This window comes from Haplochromis burtoni, unplaced genomic scaffold (assembly GCF_018398535.1).
Source record: "Haplochromis burtoni strain Fernald_Lab_line unplaced genomic scaffold, NCSU_Asbu1 Contig_944, whole genome shotgun sequence".
Taxonomy (NCBI): Eukaryota; Metazoa; Chordata; class Actinopteri; order Cichliformes; family Cichlidae; genus Haplochromis; species Haplochromis burtoni.
The window spans coordinates 5299-27060 of NW_024583305.1; the positions used below are offsets into that span (position 1 = coordinate 5299).

The 21762-nt window shown below is 39.4% G+C and overlaps 1 protein-coding gene across 4 annotated transcripts in view; it reads left to right on the top strand.

Annotated features, from left to right (window-relative positions):
• LOC102297497 (glutamate receptor 1) overlaps positions 1-21762 on the top strand; it is a 28799-nt gene that overhangs the window by 5292 nt on the left and 1745 nt on the right. The window contains exons 4-7 of one of the 4 annotated variants that reach the window (XM_005951119.3): positions 3925-4123; positions 4234-4481; positions 10899-11013; positions 17955-18089. In XM_005951119.3, coding sequence (XP_005951181.2) covers positions 3925-4123; positions 4234-4481; positions 10899-11013; positions 17955-18089 — 697 coding nt within the window. Of the gene's footprint in view, positions 1-3924; positions 4124-4233; positions 4482-10898; positions 11014-12897; positions 13013-16911; positions 18090-21762 lie in introns of those variants that run through there. The other 3 variants (XM_042216171.1, XM_042216173.1, XM_042216172.1) reach the window with 3 other exon arrangements.

A 21762-nucleotide genomic window follows, 5' to 3' on the forward strand; every position in this document is an offset into this window, starting at 1 on the left:
ATATAGGGTGTTGATGTCATTAGACCACACCCCTTCTCATTACAGAGATGCACATCACCTAATATGCTTAATTGGTAGTAGGCTTTCGAGCCTATACAGTTTGGAGTAAGACAACATGCATGAAGAGGATGATGTGGACAAAATACTCATTTGCCTAATCTCTCCCCTCATTCATGAACAATTTTCTGAGGTGCTTAAACTGATTCGTTCTGAAACTGATCCTTGATCTCGAGTAGACACTGGAGAAGCTAATTTTCATTCCTGCTGCTCTACACTCTGCTCACCTGTGCCAGCGTGAGCTGCAGATCACCACCAGATGACACCAACAGAACCACATTATCTGCAAAAAATAGATAGGTGACTCTAAGGACCCGTCCTCCTGGCTATGACTGGCCCAAAAAATAATGGACAGAATTAATATTAAAGGAAAACCCTGGCACAAACCTAATGATGATGTAGCTCTTAGTACGGTTGCAACAATGGGCCAGGTACTGCTTACTTCTCAAGGAGTAAGCAGGCCTGCGGTCCTGGTCCACATGCCTTTGAACCTTCTGCTTGTGTTGTCAGCATGAGTTCGTTTTTGTCATCTGACCCATGCAAATATCTCCAGGTCTCAGATTGCCACTGATTCACTATTGTTGACTCAGCTTATGAACTGAAATGTGTGAACCTCTTCCCTCCTCTTTTTAATGTCTGTTTCATTAAGGTGATGCATGCCAGAGTTACAGAGAGAGAGAAAACATCTGACCTGCATTTTTATGCCAGACTGTCATCTGTGATGCAAGTGTTGAAGCTAGAGTATTTGTTTGCATGTCAGCATCTGTTTAACTCTGACAGTCAAGTTATGTTTTACACACAGCTCTTAAATGCTGACTTTTGATCCCAGCTATGAGTCATGAATATGCAGAGACAGATACTATTTGAAAGAAGCTTTATAAATATAAAACACATGGACAGATAAATTAGAACAGGCATTCCATCTGGTGGCACTTATGCTCCAGGGGTTTGTTTCCAATTTTCTAGAGGTACATACTATTGGTTAAAGAAGAAAAAGTTTGTGCAGAGACCGTTTTAACTGTCGTGATTGAGAATGCATAAACATGCATAAACACACTCACCAGCTCGTTAACACAAATGTCTAATCAGCCAGTCACATGAGAGCAACTCAGTGCATTTAGATATGTAGACATGGTCAAAACAGCCTGCTGAAGTTCAAACTGTACAGAATGAGGATGGAAGGTTTTCTAAGTAACTTTGAGGATGGCAGGGTCTCAAACTCAAACTAGGTTCTTGAAAACAGCAAATTCATTTCAGAAGGACCCCAGAGGCAGTAGAGCTCAATTCATGAGAACATGAGAATTGTATCATGGATGTCCAGCCTACAAATCTACTGCAGCTGTGTGATGGTATCATGTCAATATGGACCCAAATCACTGTGGCCAAAAAGCCAAAAGCAGATCAACCGGGTACTAGTATGGGTGTTACATAACACTAGAGAAATAAATAAAATAAACAAAAAAAAAGACTAAAATGCATTCCCAAATATTGGAAAAATGTCAATATTCAGTAGGTGGATTACTTAAAAGTGACTGGGTCTTTGTAGTAACTACAAGTTTCCTAATCCCAGACTCTATAGTACATTCTGTATATGATTATAATTGCTATTAATTATTATTAATTATTATGCTATTAAATATTTACTGGGAGCTTTCTCATATTTGTTTTATACATGTTTTATCAAACCAGTGTCGGAGCATGTTCTTCAGTTTTGATGAATTGCATTCTGCAGATGGCTTGTAATGTAGTAATGTAATGTAGCCACCAGGCCCTGGTAAAAACTAGAGAAAATATATGTTTCTGACAAGAAATAGCTACATAAACTCTGTTTTCTATACTTTAATAACTTTAAAAAATGATGGCCATTCTCACCAGAAGCATTTATGGTTTGCAGGAACAATCACATGTAAACAGGCTTTTGTGTACACAGGCTGATGAGAAAAAGTCTGGCTTAATTTTTCTGCTAAATGCATCAGACAAGCATCAACTATAATCCGCTAATGATTGAACTGATCTTTACCTTTGGGATTTGAAAGGTTCAGAATATATTAAAGTCCAATTTATTTTGTGTTTTTAACCTGGTCTGGTTCGGTAAAGGATTGGGACAAGAGCTTTTATGCCATATGGTCTTTTTTTTGTTTAGCTACAACCAATGTTCCCTCTAATGTTTCACGTGTCTGAGCGAACACACAAACTCCCTGAGCGTCCCTTGGACCACTGTGAGCAACAGCAGACGTGTGCACTGTGGTCACGCCAGCATTGAATCCATCCAAGTTACATGGTTCATTAAAATAATCAAATTACAGCATTTATGTTAGACTACTTTTAATTAACTGCTTTAGCCCACTTACAATGACAATTTAAAAAAATCTTGTTCATGACCTGTGTAGCATGTTAACACTACTGGAAGTAAAAATAACTTGAACTCCAATTTTGAAAACACAACTGTAGAGTCTGTAACTCTGTCTGGAAAATACAGTAAATAATGACCAATGTTGGGCAATTAATTATATAGTTACTTCTTCAAAAAAGTAACTGAGTTTTGCAAACAAAGTTTTTTGCAGCTGTTTACCTAAAAATGCAGCCAAGACGTTTTTTTAAACAAACATTTCAAACTATTTGCAGAACAATCAGCTGTTCTGCATCAAATCTGATGCCACACAAGCTATTTGTGCCGCTCCAAAAAAATCCAAAAAATAATTTGTGTCCACTATGAGATGAAGGAGAACAACAGCCTGATACCTGCAGGCCTGACAGCAGCAGATGTGTCACTGCTGTAACACCTGTAACACTCAGCAGTTGCCTCATTGTCCTGACACACACAACAACACTATTGACTACACTACACACTAACTACACACTAACTACACACTAACTACACACTAACTACACAAGATTTGCGCTAAACGTCACAAATCTCTCACATCTCAAACACGCCGTCACTCCTAAAACTTCCCCCTTCCTAAACAACTAAATGCCATGTTGCCATATCATTTTTTGATTGGTCCACATGGTACATTTTTTGACCAATAGGAAAGGCTGGGTTTTTTTGGTGTTGTCTTTGTTCACAGGCTTTCGAGCGTTTTCCTTATAAAACACAGTTTTTCCCGTTTCTTCCCGCAGTAAATATAAACAACGACAGTATTCTGGAAGAAAACCAAACATTGCAGATATTTTATCATAATTCTGGTTTTACGTGGCCGATCAACACAATTTAAAAACTGGTATAAAGTCCACACTTTTTCCATCAGTTGTTCCGTCTGTCCTGCTCACATCTCCAATGGTTGTACACGTTGTCATTAACGTGGCTTCACTCCACATCAGCCGCTTTGCTAAAACACCGGCGCACATAAGGACGCTGTCATAGCCTGTCAGCGACGTTGATTAGCTGCGTATATACGAATGTGAATCGCATCATTGGCTGGACTGTGGGATAAGGTGGCATCGTTCTGATCCCATACGGGAGCAGCCAGTCACTGACTCACACTGCAGAACAGGATTGTTAAAGTTTTATTTTAATTTCAATTCAGGTTAGATTTTTTTTTTTGTGCGCAGAGACGTGCCAGCAGTGCGCAATTGCTATTGATAATGTTATTAGGAGACACCATTTGTGTATCATCTACATAACTGAAATAATTTGTTATAACAGATTTGGAAAACAGAGTGAGGTGGAAGCAGAATCACTTATTATTGCATTTTCTGAAAATTCAATGAATAGTCGGCTTTGTTCCTGGTTCAGTCACAGTGAATATAATTGAAGAAAATGGGAAGGACGCTGAAATATCCCCAGTACACCCCTTTAACCCTGCCTGCTGTGCCTGAAATGGAAAATTTATCTTCCTTGCTCTTCTTCCCCTTCTTCTCCAGGTCTCTCTCAGGTCGAATTGTCGGAGGAGTTTGGTGGTTTTTCACCCTCATCATCATCTCTTCCTACACAGCCAACCTGGCAGCCTTCCTCACCGTAGAGAGGATGGTGTCCCCCATAGAGAGTGCAGAAGACCTGGCCAAGCAAACAGAGATTGCCTATGGTACCTTGGATGGAGGCTCCACTAAAGAATTCTTCAGGGTGGGGACACATTTCTAGAAGTGCAGACGTTGTAGTCAAGGCAGCAGTCTGAGAAGGAATGTTTTTCTACAAGCACAATAACACATAGATATTCTCTGCTCCTCCACCAGCGGTCAAAGATTGCAGTGTTCGAGAAGATGTGGTCGTACATGCGGAGCGCAGACCCATCGGTCTTCGTCAAGAGCACTAGTGAAGGCGTGATACGGGTCAGAAAGTCAAAAGGGAAATATGCCTACCTGCTGGAGTCCTCCATGAATGAGTACATCGAGCAGAGGAAGCCCTGTGACACCATGAAAGTAGGAGGCAACCTGGACTCTAAAGGCTATGGAGTGGCCACGCCTAAAGGATCCCCCCTCAGGTAGACTCTGAATCTCCAGATAGAGGATAGTCTGTGCGGGACTAATGTCGGTGTCTTGTTCTGTCTGCTTTTTTTGTGGGGAAATTAGGTCACTGCATGCAAACGTATCACACTGGGGTGTATTTTTAAAAACATTATATATCATGGTCTCATAATATTGGAATGTAGTAAATACAAATTACTACTATTAAAAACTTTCAGCCAGTCTTTCCAGCGCCCTCTGGTGTGTGGATGCCGGCATGTCTAGTTCCTCTGGGGAAAATAAAAAGGGCAGGAAAGCTGAAGTTTGCATTAAAGTTTTGTTTTATAGCTAAAATAATTTAGTTAGCAGGGCTGCTTTTGTCTGGTTGTCACAATAATAGACAATTTTGTCAAAGTCTTATAGAATTATAAGCAAAACCCACTAAGTGTATCAGAGGTGGAAGAACTTGGAAGATGTCCACTAAAGGATCTATTTATAGTTTGCTGACTGGCTATAAGCACAATAGATTTTTCTGTGACAGTTTCTCAGTTTGGAGCTACTTTTAATTAGTTTGTATAAAGTGAGCTACTTATCAAGAGTTCAGCCCTGCTTAGAGGGTCACAAGATTAATCTGAGGGATTGTGAAATGATTAATTGGAGAGTAAAGAACTTTTACCTTCTGCTTGTGTTGTGAATCACTGGATAATTTATCCTCTTTGAACGTCGCACGGCTATTTAAATGAAACAATGCAAGCAGAAGAATAGCTTCTTCATGGAACAACTTTCATATATCTTATGTTATTGTCTTTGGGTCACAAGCTTAAAAGCTTGGGAGCTTCTGCTTCAATCTTCGTAATGTATTAATTTTACAAGCTTGTGATACATATAGTGGGACTGAAATGTCAATGTTTGACTCTGAAGTATGGCTAAGTAGAAGTTTTACAGAAGAGGGAAATAAAAATAAATGGCTATATTGGTGTTATATAATCAGTGGAATTACTTTATAATTTACTCTTAGGAACTGAGACTGAGGAGACTTGGGGACAAAATGACCTCTGCACAGCACAGAGCGCTGTTTCAAACTCATCAACCTGGATGCTGTTTTTGCAGAAACCTGATGACTGGCTGGCATTCACAGAGCAGATCCAGGTGTTTAGACATGAAAATTAAATGTCAAAATTGGTATTCATGATTGGAACATGAAAACTAGTCTAACCCCAGAGAACAGCTTTTTAGACTTTTAGACTTGTTTACTGTCTGTCTGTGTGTGTCTGTGTGTCTGTCTGTCTCTTAATCTGTCTTTTTGTCTGTCTTGTCTCTCTCTTTTTGTTTGTCTTTGTCAGTATCTGTGTTTGTCTGCCTGATGCTGCCCTGTCGGCCTTTTTGCTGTCTGTTGTCATTTGTTATGCCCGTCTGACTGCCTACCTGCCCGTCTTTGCTTCTACATTCACCAGAATCCTGACATCTAAAGTAACATCCTAATGAATCTCATTCTGTCTGTCGATCAGTCTTTGAGCTTTGCTGCTGTCAGGTAAAATGCTGCTTTAAGATAAACACTTCGATGAAAATCATTTATATTTATTTATCAGATATGGCAGTTTGCTGACGATCACTGAAGTAAATAAGGATTATTCTGGAACTGAAGTCTCATATTGAACTATGAACAGTTTAAAGTTTTGCATTTGGTTTGGATTGTCTCTCCCTTACAAACCAGTATTCTTACACTTAAAAGTTTTCCATGACGTCCACTAGAAAGCAAGATCCTTGCCTGATGTAAGTCGTATTATTCCTGTAAGACTGTAGAGTTCCCATGCTTGAAAAATAGGCCTGTGTATAAGAGTAGAAAAGTGCTATTAAAGAATTACTCCATTTACTCTTTAGCATCATGCAGGGAGTCACATACATTCTAGTCTCTGACGTTTGTCACCCCCACTAGCATCCGTCCTGCTAAAGGGTGGAATTCCTGTGTATCAAGGGCATTGCTCCCATTACAGTGTGTGAGGCGTATCACTCCTGTTGCAGACCAGTATTTCTGAGCATGAAGAGCCATACTCACATCAGACACGGCTGCTCCTAGAGCTGGGCTTCCTCACTTTCATTCCAGACTGTCAGGAGTGTCACTTCCACTGCAAAGCATGATGTAAGGTGTAGCAATCAGGGAGGACATCATCACTCCTGTCAGAGAGTGGTCTTTGTAGGCTTGAGGTTTGTCAGTCCTGCAGATAAGCATAATTCCTGTAGATGAAGAGCATCACATCTATTAGAAAGTAGGGCTGTGGTGAGTCTTCTGTTCTAGGCAATGGGATTCCCATCCATAAGGAGCATCACTGCCTAATTTTGTGATAGAAATCAAAATATTCCCTCTCCCAGTGATCTGGGTCCCAGATGTGAGGTTTTATCACTCCTGTATTACAGTGAGATTACTGTTGCTAGAGAGCAGAGTCCCAGATGTGTTTTGTGTAATTCCCATAGGAGAGCTGGGTCCCCAGGCACAAGGAGTATCAATGAAAGAGACCCAAGTGACGTGTGCTGTTTGAACTGCAAGATGGTGTCACTACTGTAGGACAGCAGGGCTACAGCTGTGAGGCTGATTGGAGTAAAGAATACATAAATACATAAATAGGAAAACAAGCAATACTCTTGAACAAATGAGCCCAACCTGACATGTAAAATTTTAATGAATTTTTTCCCATATAAATGTTACATTTGATAACAGATGAGTTTCTGGTTTAGTGCCATTTAAGGTGAATTGAAAAACATGGCTTTTGTCCACAGAAGAAGAAAACAAAACAGAAATTGAGCTGAAAAATATAACCTGAGGTGGAGTTGGTGAGTTTTAATTATACCTGACAGCAGCATGAAGTCACGTTCTTCCTTTTTCTTTGTTTCATACATGAATGAACTCAGTCCATGTTTTTATCAGATGTTCAGTGAAAGAACATCTTGTTCTCATTCTCTCTGCTTCATGTCAGCAATTTACGGCCAACCCAGAGTCAGAGAAAGGCAGACGAACTAGAAGAACAAAGACTGCACCATGTGGAATGTGATATTTTTTTCCCTTTGAGTTTTGAATCTATTTAATCCCTGAAAATAATCTGTGTGTAGGATCTGACTCAATCAATCGATGGATCAATAAGTCACTTTGAAATGCAGCTTGCATAGAGAAGGTGGTATGTATTTACCTCTGCTCCCTGCTGTAGATGCAGGAAGCACCAAATCAACATTTCTTTTAAAAAAATATAAAGGGTTGAGTTTTTGTCATCAGTTGCTTAGCAACACAGTTGTGTTAAACCCATTGAATGCTGAGCATATTGTATAATCAACTTTACACATCAAAAAGATGAGCTCTTGAGTTCTCTGTGAGCAGTCTCTCTCTCTCTGGGTTGACCGGCTCTTAGTACGAACAGATGACAATAAAAAAATCATCAGTCGACTTCATTCAATCTGCTTTCTGCTCATCATCCTTCTGCTGTTTCCCAGCCACTGTTTCTGAGCCTTAACCATGACTGTGTTTCTGCAAGATTTGTTCCAAATGACATTCTCACAGTTTTCACAGAATCTGGTTGATAGGATTCAAACAAATGGTAGTTCTTTGTGCCAAAATGGTGATTTTCTACAATAAAGTGCCACGGGGATGATGGGTTTTTGTAGGCTGACTTGGAAGTTAGCGTCACCCTGATTCCTTTGCTAAAAAGCAAAACAGATTTTGATTTTTGAGTTAGACTATTAAATAAGCTCTGTGGGAAATAAAAGTTTTGGATACTTACACATTTTGGTGGGCATAATGAGGTCCATAGGCTTCAAAGACTTAAAGTAAAACCTTCAAAATTTATGAAATGAATATTTACTTATGTACTTGATGTTATAGAACAAAACGTAAAAATCTCTGAAGTTCATATCAACCACAGTGCCATTCAAAAATCCTGCTGACTGCGACAAGGGAATTGGAAGTGCACAAATACTAACTCATTTCTGGATTGTAGGACTGGCTTCTTTGATATCCCAACTGAGATAATCCTGAACAATTAGGAATACCACCAGTCTGACCAAACATAGCTGTGTGTAGACATGAAATGTAATTTAGCAGGAATCTTCTCAGTGTGAACTCAAGCATCACTTCTGTGAACAGTTACGCTGGGTTCAGACTTTTTGATTTTGTTCTGACCACATCAGAATAAAAGATAAACTTTGTTCTGGCCACTGGGAATGATGAGACCATACCAAATAGAGAGGTTAAAATCTCAAAAAAATACATACATTTTCCTGAAAACATTTGAGGGGAGGAGTAAATATGTATTCATTTAGATAGTCCACAGCTAGTTTTCAGCTTTGCACAGCTAGCTCCACAAGTCATTAATTAGCAGAATGGGTAGCTCCTGTGGACACACACCATTACTCAAGACATACAGCTATCAGCACTTCCTTCCATTACGCACGGCTTGAAAGTAAGGTAGCATTCATGATCCGGAAACAATGTTTAGTCTGTCTCAGTCATGAAAAGCAACGATTTTTCAAAAAAAAAAACGAGTATTCTCTAGTCTGAACCCAGCGTAAGTGATTCTCCTGATATGTCAAATTTGTAAAATTACTATTTTCAGCATCTGATAAAAAAAAAATTTTTTAATCTGAATTTAATCTGAGTTTTTTCACACTGAATTTATACAGATCTTTTTTTAAATTAAATTATGCACTTTAGAACAAAACTCTTCTGCTGCTTTCACACTCATCACATCATCTGTTATTGACATTTCAAACTGAATTACTGCTGCTCATTGATCATTTTATTGATTTACCATGTACCGTTCAACATCATCTGCTGCCTTCTGCCACACTATAGTTTTGATCATTTATGGTATGTAAAGGGGAACAACAAGGACATGTACAATGACACAAAATTTATATTTAAAAGACATTTACCCTTTAATTTGAACTGATTTACACCTGAATACTTGACTGGTGTTCCACCTTTATTTATCAGGTATTGACTAGAAATTAACTAAATGCAAGTGGCGCTTTGCTGCACAGTAGTAAAATGGAATCATTTTCTGTTTTTTCGACCCAGACAATATTAAAGTGCAGTTTACCTTTCCTTTGGTTTTGAGAAACTTGTCATTCTGCTACAACTAATGGCTGAGTTTAACACAATCCACTGAAGCAATTGTTGAATGAGTGAATCAAGCCAGCCATTTACAAGTCAGAGCCAAGAATGAGCTATAGACAATGCAAATTAAACCGAGAAGCTGATGTCATATTGGCATCGGCGTGGTGCCATTGTTTCATAAAATAATGAATGCAGTGATTAGCCTTGTTTTGGAGGATTGGGATCCAACCAGTGAGACCATTGTCAACATATGCTACCACTGAAAAGATGCTCACAAACAGGAATTTTTACCAGTTTTACTTATAATTAGAGACAGAAATTAAAGTGTTTGTCAAACATTTACTATTGATTGTTATTTACTTTAAAAGTCTAAATGATTCTTGTATTATAGACCACCGCGCTGATATTCCATTCAGTATTGCATACTTATTTATGACATTTAATTCAATTCAGTTTTATTTATACAGCACCAAATCACAACTACAGTGCCCTCAAGGTGCTTTGTAATAATAATAATAATAATAATAATAATAATAATAATAATAATGGATTGCATTTATATAGCGCTTTTCAAGGAACCCAAAGCACTTTTACAATTCCACTATTCATTCACTCTCACATTCACACACTGGTGGAGGCAGCTACAGTTGTAGCCACAGCTGCCCTTTATATTGTAAGATGGACCCTACAATAATACATACAGAGAAAAACCTAACAATTATATGACCCCCTATGAGCGAGCACTTTGGCGACAGTGGGAAGGAAAAACTCCCTTTTAACAGGAAGAAACCTCCAGCAGAACCAGGCTCAGGGAGGGGCGGGGCCATCTACTGTGACCGGTTGTGGTGAGAGAAGGAAAACAGGATAAAAACATGCTGTGGAAGAGAGACAGAGGTTAATAACTAATTACATTTAAATGGGCATCACACCTTTAATTGAGTTTGACAACGGTGTTTCTCCATTTAAAGACCACAGTGTTCGGAGATTCAAAAGAGACTGCATGAGTCCTGTAAAGTAGACAGACAGACAGTCACTAGTGTGCATTACCTGAAGATTTTCCCAGTTCAGAAAATTTGATTTAAAAAAAAATGATGGCATTTTTCTCTAACTGTAAGTATTTGGTCTACTTGCATTGTAATGTTCACAATGCAGGAGGAAGATGCAGGAAAACAGCATGTTACAAGGTCTGGGCTGAATAGCAGTGAATCTGTTGTTTTTATGTACCATTCATTAATAATATCATGCCTGTCATAGGTACACATGTGTATTAATGTTGCTATCTTCACTGTGGCAGTCGTCTGTTCATTAACACCAGGTTCCCTTTTATCCCTTATTGTTACTATCATCCCCGTAGAAACCCTGTTAACTTGGCAGTGTTAAAACTGAACGAGCAGGGCCTGTTGGACAAATTGAAAAACAGATGGTGGTATGACAAGGGAGAGTGCGGCACCGGGGGAGGGGACTCCAAGGTCAGATCACCGTAACCCCAACGGGTAACGACAGGCAATGGCACAACAGGGTAACCGGCAATAACCCAGAATTCGCTACCTAACTAAAACACTCCGGATGGCACCAATGAAATGCTACAGGAACCTTCTATTTGGTGTCTTTCTCAGAAAATTATTACACATAAGTAGGAGGTGATAGAGCCATCAAAACTGTGACCTTCTTTGTCAAAGACATTTTTGAATTCTTACTTTCTGATCGATGGGGTATTTTACAAAAGAAAATCTTTCATTACTAAAAGACTAACATCCACCTTACTTTCAGTACTTTTTAGTACTTTTAGTCGTGTAGAAGGAAGATGGTGATTTTCTCCAGGTATACACAGTGACAGAAAGATTTTCGACCCTGGACTTGAACAAAAGAAGTGACTTGGGCAACCAGAGACTGGCCCAGTGACCAGCCTTGAGAAACAATGAACCCAGCCACTTTATAGGTGAATGGGGCTTTAGAACCCTTTGGGAAACTCAGGTTGTCTACCTGCATTTATACCAGAGGAACCAGCAAAACTTGATTTACATATTTAAAGTCTAGGAGTTGATTGAATAGAATAGAATTAGAATAGAATTCAACTTTATTGTCATTGCACATGCACAGGTACGGGGCAACGAAATGCAGTGATGATTGCTTGATTGCTTGATTGCAATGATTGCTTAAATACTGTAGTGTTTCATAGTACTATAGGACATTTATCTGTAAATTTATTTACAAAAGTAAAAGATTGGTGAAATACGTCCCAACTGTCTGTCTTAGGTGTTTCAAGTCTAATATGGATAAGAACAATATTTCAGAGATAGGAAGATGGACTGTTTTACCTATATAAATATACAGCCTGACACTAAAACCAACTTTTGTGGTTCTACCTCTGGTTGCTGTGACATGTCATATGGGCAGAAGGTTGTCTGTGGCGTCAGGCAGTATATAATTAGAGTACTCAAAAGTTGCAAGGTGCGACTTCCCCAGATTCAACATGTTTATATGCCTGGTTTAGATGCTGGATTGAGTTGGGATCTAGACTTGCCTAGACAATGTCTGTCTGGGTTTCTTAAGGCTTTCTAGGGTTGTTTTTGTAGTGTGGCAGTACAGGTTGTCGGGCTGATGAAAGCAGAGGAAAGCCATTCTAGGACCCGGGGTTTCCTGGAACAACACTGAATTGTAAGACAATAAATGCCTTTTAGTGACCAAAGGTTCAAAGGTTGTGGCTGATTGGTTCAGCATACAAATCTAGTCTGTTCATGGAGTTGAAGAAAATAAATCCTGGCTAACTAGCAATGAATTGATAAGTACTAAACCTACTTAATAAAATACCCCTTCAGTCAGTTTTGTCAGTTCAATTTTATTCCAGAAAAAGTTAGCTGTTCAGCCTTCCTTGCCTAGAGACTACAGTTTATAGTATGCAGTCTGTTTTTTTTAGACAGCTTATGACGCATTCTTGCTCAGAAAACCCAAAGTTCCCGGAGTGTTTTCAGCCCTTGCCGGTTACCCAAAGTGATATAGTAATACACATCTCGCACGTAGGGAGTCAGGCTAAACCAAGCTAGATGGAGTATTAATGCATATCACTTTGATGCTGACATTTTCCAGAGTTTTCCGTGTGATTGTGCCTGTTTTTGTTTGTTTGTTTGTTTTTCTTTCTGCTGTTTTTGAGGTGTTTTCTGTAGTGTTCCACAGCTACTGTACTGCTAAAGTCACTTTTGCTAAAAACGTTGCTGCCACCACCACTGCTACTGCTGTAGCTATCGCAGCCCTGTTGCTGTGCAGCTGAACAATAACATAAGATAACATGGAGGTGCATAATGTTATTTATGTTATTTCCAATTCCCCTCCTTTCCTCTTATGGTTCTTTGAAGAATCCCAGTAAACCTAGCAGTACTGAAGCTCAATGAACAAGCCGTCTTAGACAAGTTGAAAAACAAGTGGTGGTATGACAAGGGGGAGTGTGGACACAAGGACTCCGGCAGAAAGGTCAGTTCTTGAGGCCTGGTCCCAAGGTCATGTGTTGGTTAACCCCCTACACCACCCCACCCAATCCCCCCCCCCCCCTTCCCTTATTAGTTTCTGAAACTCCAGCAGCTACACTGTAAAAACAAAAAAGTTGAGCTAATTTATATTTTTGATCCTTTTTTCCACATTTTTATTGACTGGTATGCTTTAAGCTAAAAGTTACCTGGAAGAAAGTGTTTTTATAAGTGAAGGCACCGCTAATAGTCTGCAGCTAAATAGAAAGCAAATGTTTGTTTATTGTCCTGCATTAAAATGTATTTTTTAGTTTTAAAGTCAGTTTAAACTCAAAATATGAATCCTCTGAAAATTCTGTTTATATTTAGGGAGATAAACAGATATCAGTAAGACAAAACCAATAACAGAGCATGTTACTACTTTCTGGGGACCAACACTGTCCCTTGGCCTTGAGCAGTAATATAGCGTGACCTTTACACTTTATACATACTACATCACAGTGACTGAATTCATTTAGGTAACCTGGGGTGAGGATCCTGCATGAGGAAGAAAATACATTTTTAAAATGAAAGTTCTTAAACATCTCTTAACCTGTAGATAACTTCTTTAAAACTCAAATAGATACCAGCAGATGAATGTGAACAATCAGCAGCAAGCTTTCTCGTGCCTGATTGTACTTGTTTGTGGTTAGAATAATGCAGGTAAAACATCTTTGTGAAGAGCAAAAAAGAAAAGCACCTGTCAAAACGAACTCTTAAAACCTTTGCTAGCATTTGACAATAATTTAACCTTTTAAGTCTCGTTTACATTGGTACCGACTTGGATCAACTCGCCACGACTCGACTCAGATCGACTGGTTTTCCATTACCATCCAGTACTACTTGATGTGTGTGGTTGTCACCATAGCAATGCATCCACGTGTCCCATTATGTAATTAATGTGCGACATGAGCGCTACAACAAAGGTGTGTGTTAAGGCAAAAATATACCTGCTGTGCTGTACCTCTTCGTCAGACTCGGGGACCACAGGGTTGTTTCTTGTAGCCGTTTCATTCGTTGCCAGCTCTTATAAATGGGGGCTTTGATTTTCCTGAACAAGACACTCTCATAAGTCACTGAGTGACACTACTGACCAGCCAATTGGTGGAATACAGTCTAACAAAGTCACATTTTAGTACCTCCTTGGATCCCTTGGAACCCTGGCCAAGCAGGGTTCCAAGGGATCCTGGTACCAGGTACTCTCATTATGACCTAATGGAAAACCCTGAAAACCATGGCGAACTGTGATGACTCGATCCGAGTAGGTCCTAATGGAAAGGTTACTGTATTAGATCTTCCAATAAAACTACACTTGTAAACAATGACCAGTGGACACAACAGGAAACGTGTTTTCAGTAGAGTAAATGTTTTAGTGAGATTTAAGGTGCTCATTGGGTATATTTTGTTACCCCTTCACAAAGACTGTTTGTCTCAAGTCCTTAAAGTAAGGCCTCAGTAATACAGGCCAAGGGACCTACCCTGGAAAACCTTGTTTGACAGCGAAAAATATGTATTTTCCAATGATTTGGCAAGTAGTGCTGTAGTTTGCTAACTGTTCCTGGGTGAAATCATTCATAAAGATGGTGCTGCCAACAAAAGTTGTGCCAACACATTTCAAAAGGCACATATTTCACACTGAACAGAAACAGCTTCTGTTTGTTTCCCAACAAATTCATACAATCTATGTGTGATTACAGCAACCTGCAAGTGGCTAAAGCATTTGCAACAAAGTTTTTGGCGCATCACTGTAGACCTATTTGAAACCAAACCAGTGACTGCCAGCAACTACTCACCAACTGGTTGAGGAATAATGGTATGTCCTGTGACTGAAGCCTCAGAAGGTTAAACATGAACAGTCTCTTCTCACCTATAAGTATGAAAGCAGGTCGCAAAGTGACAAACTTTTCATTCAAGGTCATAAAGTCATTTTTTTATTGATTTTTTTTTTTGGTTTATTGAAGATTTTTGTTTTTGCTTTTACAGTGTATCACTGCTACTCAGTTGACCATTCTGAAGAACTGAAAGACAAACATATTAAAACATGAAAACATTTTAATATCCTGATGGCATGTGTAAACCCCACAACTCCAATTTGTACTCCTGACTTAAACTGAGAGGCCGCTGAAATGTGCTGAGTATTTTTTATGAACTTCTTTCCTACCAAACGTGCTTCAAGCTCGAAGACAAATTTATGCAAATTGGGAGGCAAACGAGCGGGGCTTCAGCCATTTCTGACAAAGCAGACATTTTTTGGAGATAAGGGGTTTTCATGAGTCCAGATCAGTGGAAATCCATCAGATTTCTTCAGAGGCTTTTCTCTGCTCAGCCTTCCTTCTGTTCTCCAGAATATTTGGTGGTCAGCACAGTTCAATGGAAGCAGCCGCAGACAGACAGACGAGTGACTCTGCTGAAAAATGTGACCTTTTACATCACTTTTAATCGCACATCCAACTGCCTTTGGGTGCCACTTTTACATGTGTATTTTTAGTCTCTGCTCGTGGCTGTACAGTGTCACAGAGTTTTGAAAAAGACACTTTGTCTGCTAAAAAAGAAAGAAGAAGCCATCAAACAGACATAATCAGGCCCGGAAGATAAGCTCCAGATTAAAGCAGGTTTGCGTTCCCTTCACACAGGTCAGATGTAAAATGTCAGATTTTTATAAATGCAGATATATTTGCCTGTTTCTTCCTCTCTCGCTCTTTGAGTCTCTCGCTCTCTCTCTCTCTCTGTTTATGGCTGCTGACCAACTTTGATTAAATTGAAGCAAATGACCACAGCTTTGCCCCCACCCGTTTTCCCTCCTCCCCTTTCCTTCCCACACACAAATGCTGATGTTTTTGTCTCCAATCTGTCATGTACCTCCTGCTTCTTCTGAACTCGCTGAGTAACAGACCGTGACTAACAAATGGTGGAAAAACGTTCATCAATCTGTTGAGAAAAGACACTTTTAATGTCAGACTGAAAGTGCAGCACTGAGAGTCATGCCGATGATTGGTGTATTTCCACCTTCCCTTTGGATTAGTTTAGTGTAGAGAGAACTTTCCATAACAAAAATATACAGAGATGATAAGATGTGTCCACTAATAGAGATTCATTTACTAAAATTGATCTTTGTCATCTCTTTATTGAAGCCATTCATATCAGAGGCTGTATTCAGAAGGCTTTCGCATTATGTAAAAAAACCCAAAATGCCCTCAAGTTTTCAAAATGTTTAATGTGACATGATTAATTCTGGAGTTTATCTACGTTTTGTTTACACTTTGTCAGTAATGGCAGTGATCATGCTTCACAGCTCACTGAGCTCAGCTGCTGAGTTTTTTCAGTAACATATTATACTACTATACTTTAACACCACTACATAGGACAACAGATTATGTACAAGTCTCACGGACAAAGAAAAGTCCCTATAAAGGCTGTTGATCTTATTGATGCAGTCTGTAAAACACTTGTAAATACAAGGGTGATGGCAGGGACAACTTTAAAAATGACCCGTGACTGTTTATTCCCAGAAACAATTCTTAAAAGAAAATTTAACCTGCCTGGTATCTAATCAGTGTATTTGGTTAAAAGATCTCTGTTAACAAGCTGATTTCTACTATCATTCACATGATCTCTTAGCTAACTGGTTAACAACTATAAAGCATCAATGAACTATACTATTACATCAGATGTTACACACAAATTCAGATGACTTTGTTTTTAAGAAGTCTGACTTTTTTAGTGTCTTTTGGTGGGATTTCCCAGAAGCTGATTGGTTGAGGTTAACATGACAGTGTGGAGAGGAAATCCCACTGATAGGCTCACAGCACTTCCTACTGTTGAAGGGAGGCCCCGCCCACTATTTCCTCCTTTCTTTTTTTCTAACAGGCTGCATGCTATTGGATGAAAAAGCTAAGTCACACCCACCAAAAACCAAGCGATGCATGTGAGGAAAGAGCGTGCAAAATACAAGAGCTCGCCAACTGAGTCTGTTTTTTAAAAGATTGTGATATGAAGCTACTTTTCATAAATGACACATTTCTATGACCGTGAAGACCAGCACAGATATAATGAACCTCTGAATTGAAGTATAAGACCTTTTTGTTAAGAATTTCAAGATAATTTTTTTTCCACATTTTGTTTGCATTTTCGTGCATGAAGCTGCATGTGACAGATCAATAGATGTGGATGTTCAAAGGCTATGATTGAGGCAACGGAGGGTCATTCTTTTCATGAGGAGATGAACATTTGCAGGGTCTTTGCCTTGTTCAGTAGGGTCAGATACATTTGGACTTTTAAATACATTTATATATCAGATAATATTGGGCTAAAGACTAGATGGTTGAATTAGACTCTTGGAGTGACAAACTCTCATTTTAATTAGTTTTAATGTTTGTTATTTGTTAACACTTGTTAGCATTTATTAACTATTTTAACTGTTTCCTTATTGTGATTAGCTAGCAAAAAGTGATGATATTTTACAAAGAGGAGTTTGTTCATATCTCAAAATAGACTTTGATGTACAAAAACATCAAAGCACAATGAACTTACTTTCCTGGCAGGTGTCACCGATTAGGTTTTATGTTTTGAATGGAAACTACAGACTTATCAGTTGGGCAGTAAATTTCAAATTTCAAATTTGAGTGGATGTCGCCCAAAAGTAATTTCATATTAAATTCCATAATTCAGGGGATCTCAGACATTCTCTGAGGGGATTTATATTTCCATTTGTCAGAATATCACAGCCTTTGAACGCTGCATAATGGTCTTCCTAGTTAGAAACTTGTATTTAGCTTTGGGATTTTAGACCATTTTAAACTTTTTTAAAATAATTTTGTCCTTTTGCTTACAGTTGGATTCAAACCATAGTGATGTCATGCCTCTGTGCACCATGATTCGGTGTCTCTAACCTCACTTCTCTGTGCTGATAGGACAAAACTAGTGCGCTCAGTCTGAGCAATGTAGCTGGAGTTTTCTACATCCTGATTGGTGGGCTGGGCCTGGCCATGCTGGTGGCTCTGGTCGAGTTCTGCTACAAGTCTCGGATTGAGTCAAGAAGGATGAAGGTGAGAATAGAGAAATGGTAAAATTGTAAAAGCAAGTCTGCGATTTTTGCTTTTAAACGCTGAGCCTGAAATGTTTTAGCTGGATATTGCACATATCTGATGTGGCGAACTGAGTAGGTATATCTGAATATTATCAGTGCACGGCTCATGTGTCTATATGGATCCGAGGGACAGAAAAAAGAATAGAACTCCAGTCAGACCACCACAAATCAAAGGTGGTACTTAACAGAAAGAAAAGAGTATTTTAGCCGTATATTTAGGGGAGTGCAACAGATTCAGGTTTGCTTTAGTCAAGTTTAGTTTCCACTGTTTCAGTTTGGTGTAGTACTTACTGGTTTCTGTGGTAGTTCAGTTTTCTGTCTATAGGCTTAATTATGATGGCTTCAGAATTTCTGAATAGATTTAAAAGATTTTAGAACTTTCAGTCATGAAAACATCCCAGTCTCAAATTTACAGACATTTCCTGTATATTTTGTACTAGTTTTTTTTGTAGTAGTAGTACAGCATCTCTGTAGGTGATATATAACCTTCGTTCCAGCTAAGGGGGTGTTTTAAGCCTGGTCAAACAGATAAACATAATTTTAGTGCATGTTTCTTTTACACCAGAGAACTCAAAGTTCGTTCATTCATGGGTGCAGTTTTATTTTTAATCATGTGCATGAGCTGCTGCCCATTTCTGCATGGAGCCACAGGGCAGGAGCAAAAACACTTCTGCCATTTCAAAGTACATCAACTGAACTCTGCTCATCTGCCACTCGGGTCTCGAGCTCCTCTTTATCGCCGGCGTCCGTGTGTGATGAAACTGCGGTCGCCTCATTACTGACTGTGCTGGTTAATACTGAGACTTTGATGGGCTGCTCAGAAGGAACAAACAAGTCATTAGAGTCGTTTTTCCACAGCAGAGGCACCAGTGTGTCAGGTCTCCTCTCCGCTGGACTTTGCATTCACTTCACATTTCTGTCTGAGCACAAAGGGAGGACTTAAAAAATTCTGCAGTGGTGACACAACATGTGGCCAAGATTTCATCAGTAAGAGCAGATGGGGGCACATACGGAGCAGGGCTACACAACGGTTACCTGCTGCAGAGGAATGTGAAGGAGCACGACAGCACACACGGGACTGATAATCAATAAAGGAATATCCATGATGCATTCTCTTCTGATACATTGTTGAAACTAGGCTGTTAATATTGCATCATAGTCTCCCGTAACAGAGAAGCAAGGGTTTTTAACTTCACTAAACATTTGGATTGTGAAGCTGTTCTGGTCTTTGCAGCTGTAGCTTTTCTTTTTATTTAAGGTTGGTTGCATGTGTCTTTGTGCTCCAACATAACTTCGGTGCCAAGTTGCGGTTAGATTGACCATCGTCTAAGGCACCAGCACTTTCTTACCCCAGCCCATAATATTAATATAATGGCTTTTTCTTAGATGCGAGACGTTCTTTGTCATTGTGGCATTAGCTGATACTGAGAGATAATGGTCCCATATTAGAGGTCTAGATAGTCTGTGTCCCATTTTCCTTGAGTTTTCACTTGTTAGTTATTTCTAAGAACTCAAACTTCTTGGTCAGGTTTATGTGCTCAAAAGTAACTGGTTAAGTTTAAACGCTAAAACGTTCGGGATTAGGTTTAGAAGCTGAAAAGAACTTTGTTAGACTGAAGCACTAACAAGTACTTGATGGACTTGAGGAAGAGCTTGTGGTTTGGGTTTAAGAAGCATCCTGCACTTGGGGGTATACGTGACAAAGATCAGGACTAGTTAGGTCTAGTCAAAGGACCCAAATGGTTTATTTATTTATATTTCATATAATAGTGGTTAAATTTAGGTGCTGTGAAGTAGTCCTAGTTGTCAGGTTTCTGAAAACTGCAGTTAGGTTTACGAGAAGATTGTGGCTTGGGCTACACAGCTCACAACAATAACCCATACACTCACTAATGATGGGATTTGAGGACAGACCCCTCACACTGATCTCATAACCTACTGTGTCAAGGCACAGAAACTAAAGGACACCCTGTGCTCAACAGAGACACGACAGCGACAAAACTGCATTAATTAATACCCGAGGGATGAGAACACGCTAGAAGCAGAGATACCGATCGTGTTAAATCCATACATGACAAATATCTGCCATGTGTTGGGATGTTTATTCAAGAAAAGAAATGCATTACACGTTACTTGTCATTTATTTCCTGGACAAAGTAAGTTGTTGCATTACTTTTGCATTAAGTGGCGTGAGATGCTTTGTGGCTTAATTGCATATGATCAGTATAAACCTTATGCTCCATGCTCACATTCTGACACAACTTCCTGTCCTAATGAGGCTGCGGATCACTAAAGTTCTTTGTTCTTCATTAGTAACATCTGTGCAAACCTTGATACTAATTTGTCACATAGAAGTGGACATCAGGATTAATCTTCCTGGGACAGATGATTCTTCCTGGAGTTTGCATGCTCTCTGTGTTGCTGCAAGAGTTTTCTCAAGATTTTCGAGCTTCCTGCTACAGTCCAAAGACATGCATGTCCAGTCAAGTTTGTACATTCACTTTATGACAGTTAAGATATCATAACAACAACTGTGTATTAGATTAGAAAAGTTCATGGTCTCCAAAAAAGGAATCCTTCCCACCTATATTCCAACCTGTTTGCATTCATCTGTTTGAAACTTTCCACCTGTTTAACACCAGCTTTAAGTTTTTCCACCTATTACTCAGTGGCTTTATTACTTCTCTTCACATTGAGACTTATTTTGAATCAAGTCTCTACATGAAAATGCCCCTGTAAGTTCTATAATGTCTTTTACTTATCATCAGATTCTTACTTTTTGTACTTAAAAACTGGCCAAATCGACAAGTGATGCTTAAAATTCAGTTTTAGCTTCAACAGGGCCATCATTGGGGCCACAGTGTTGGAAGGAGACATTTTCATATACAGGACACAAAAATCTCTGGTCTGCTTCACGATGGTTTAACAGGTGGCTATTATTATCTGCAGGCAACAGCAGTGATGGTCTGACTCTGCAGGGACAGATGCTGTTTTGTTGTTGACATCATATGTAGAGCTGCTATCATAATAAAACCTTCTATCAAAACGAAAAAGATGGGCAGGAGATGCAGAGACATGAGGGGAGATGCCCATGGTGCTCGGTGTCGGGCGTTCAGACTAAGTACGCTCGCTCCAAGGCGTTGTAGGCGCTGAAGCTGCTTCGGTAAGTGAATAAATCCAGGATTTATTTGTACCAATCTGCCTGACGACTGTCGGCACTCTGCAGCAAACAGAGAGGGAGCGTGGGAGCCTCAGAGGCCCGATGCAGGATATTAACTTTGGATCCACATCATTAGTTTTACTGAGAGGTGAGGCTGAGGGAAAGAGCTTCATTCTGCTACTGAAAAACAACTTCTACTCTGATCACTTTTGGTGATGACTCTTTTACACACACACACACACACACACACACACACACACACACACACACGGTCTACTGCGGTACACACTCATTCAAGCATCATTTATCCAAAAACTGGATGTGCAGCTGTGAAACAACTCATGGAGGCAATTAGGAGCCTTCAACCAGATCACTGTAGTTTATGCCAAAAGTCTTACTTCTCAGAGTCATAACTCTGTGAACAATATTAACATATATAAAGTGTGTCATTATTTCTGACTTCAGCCGACTG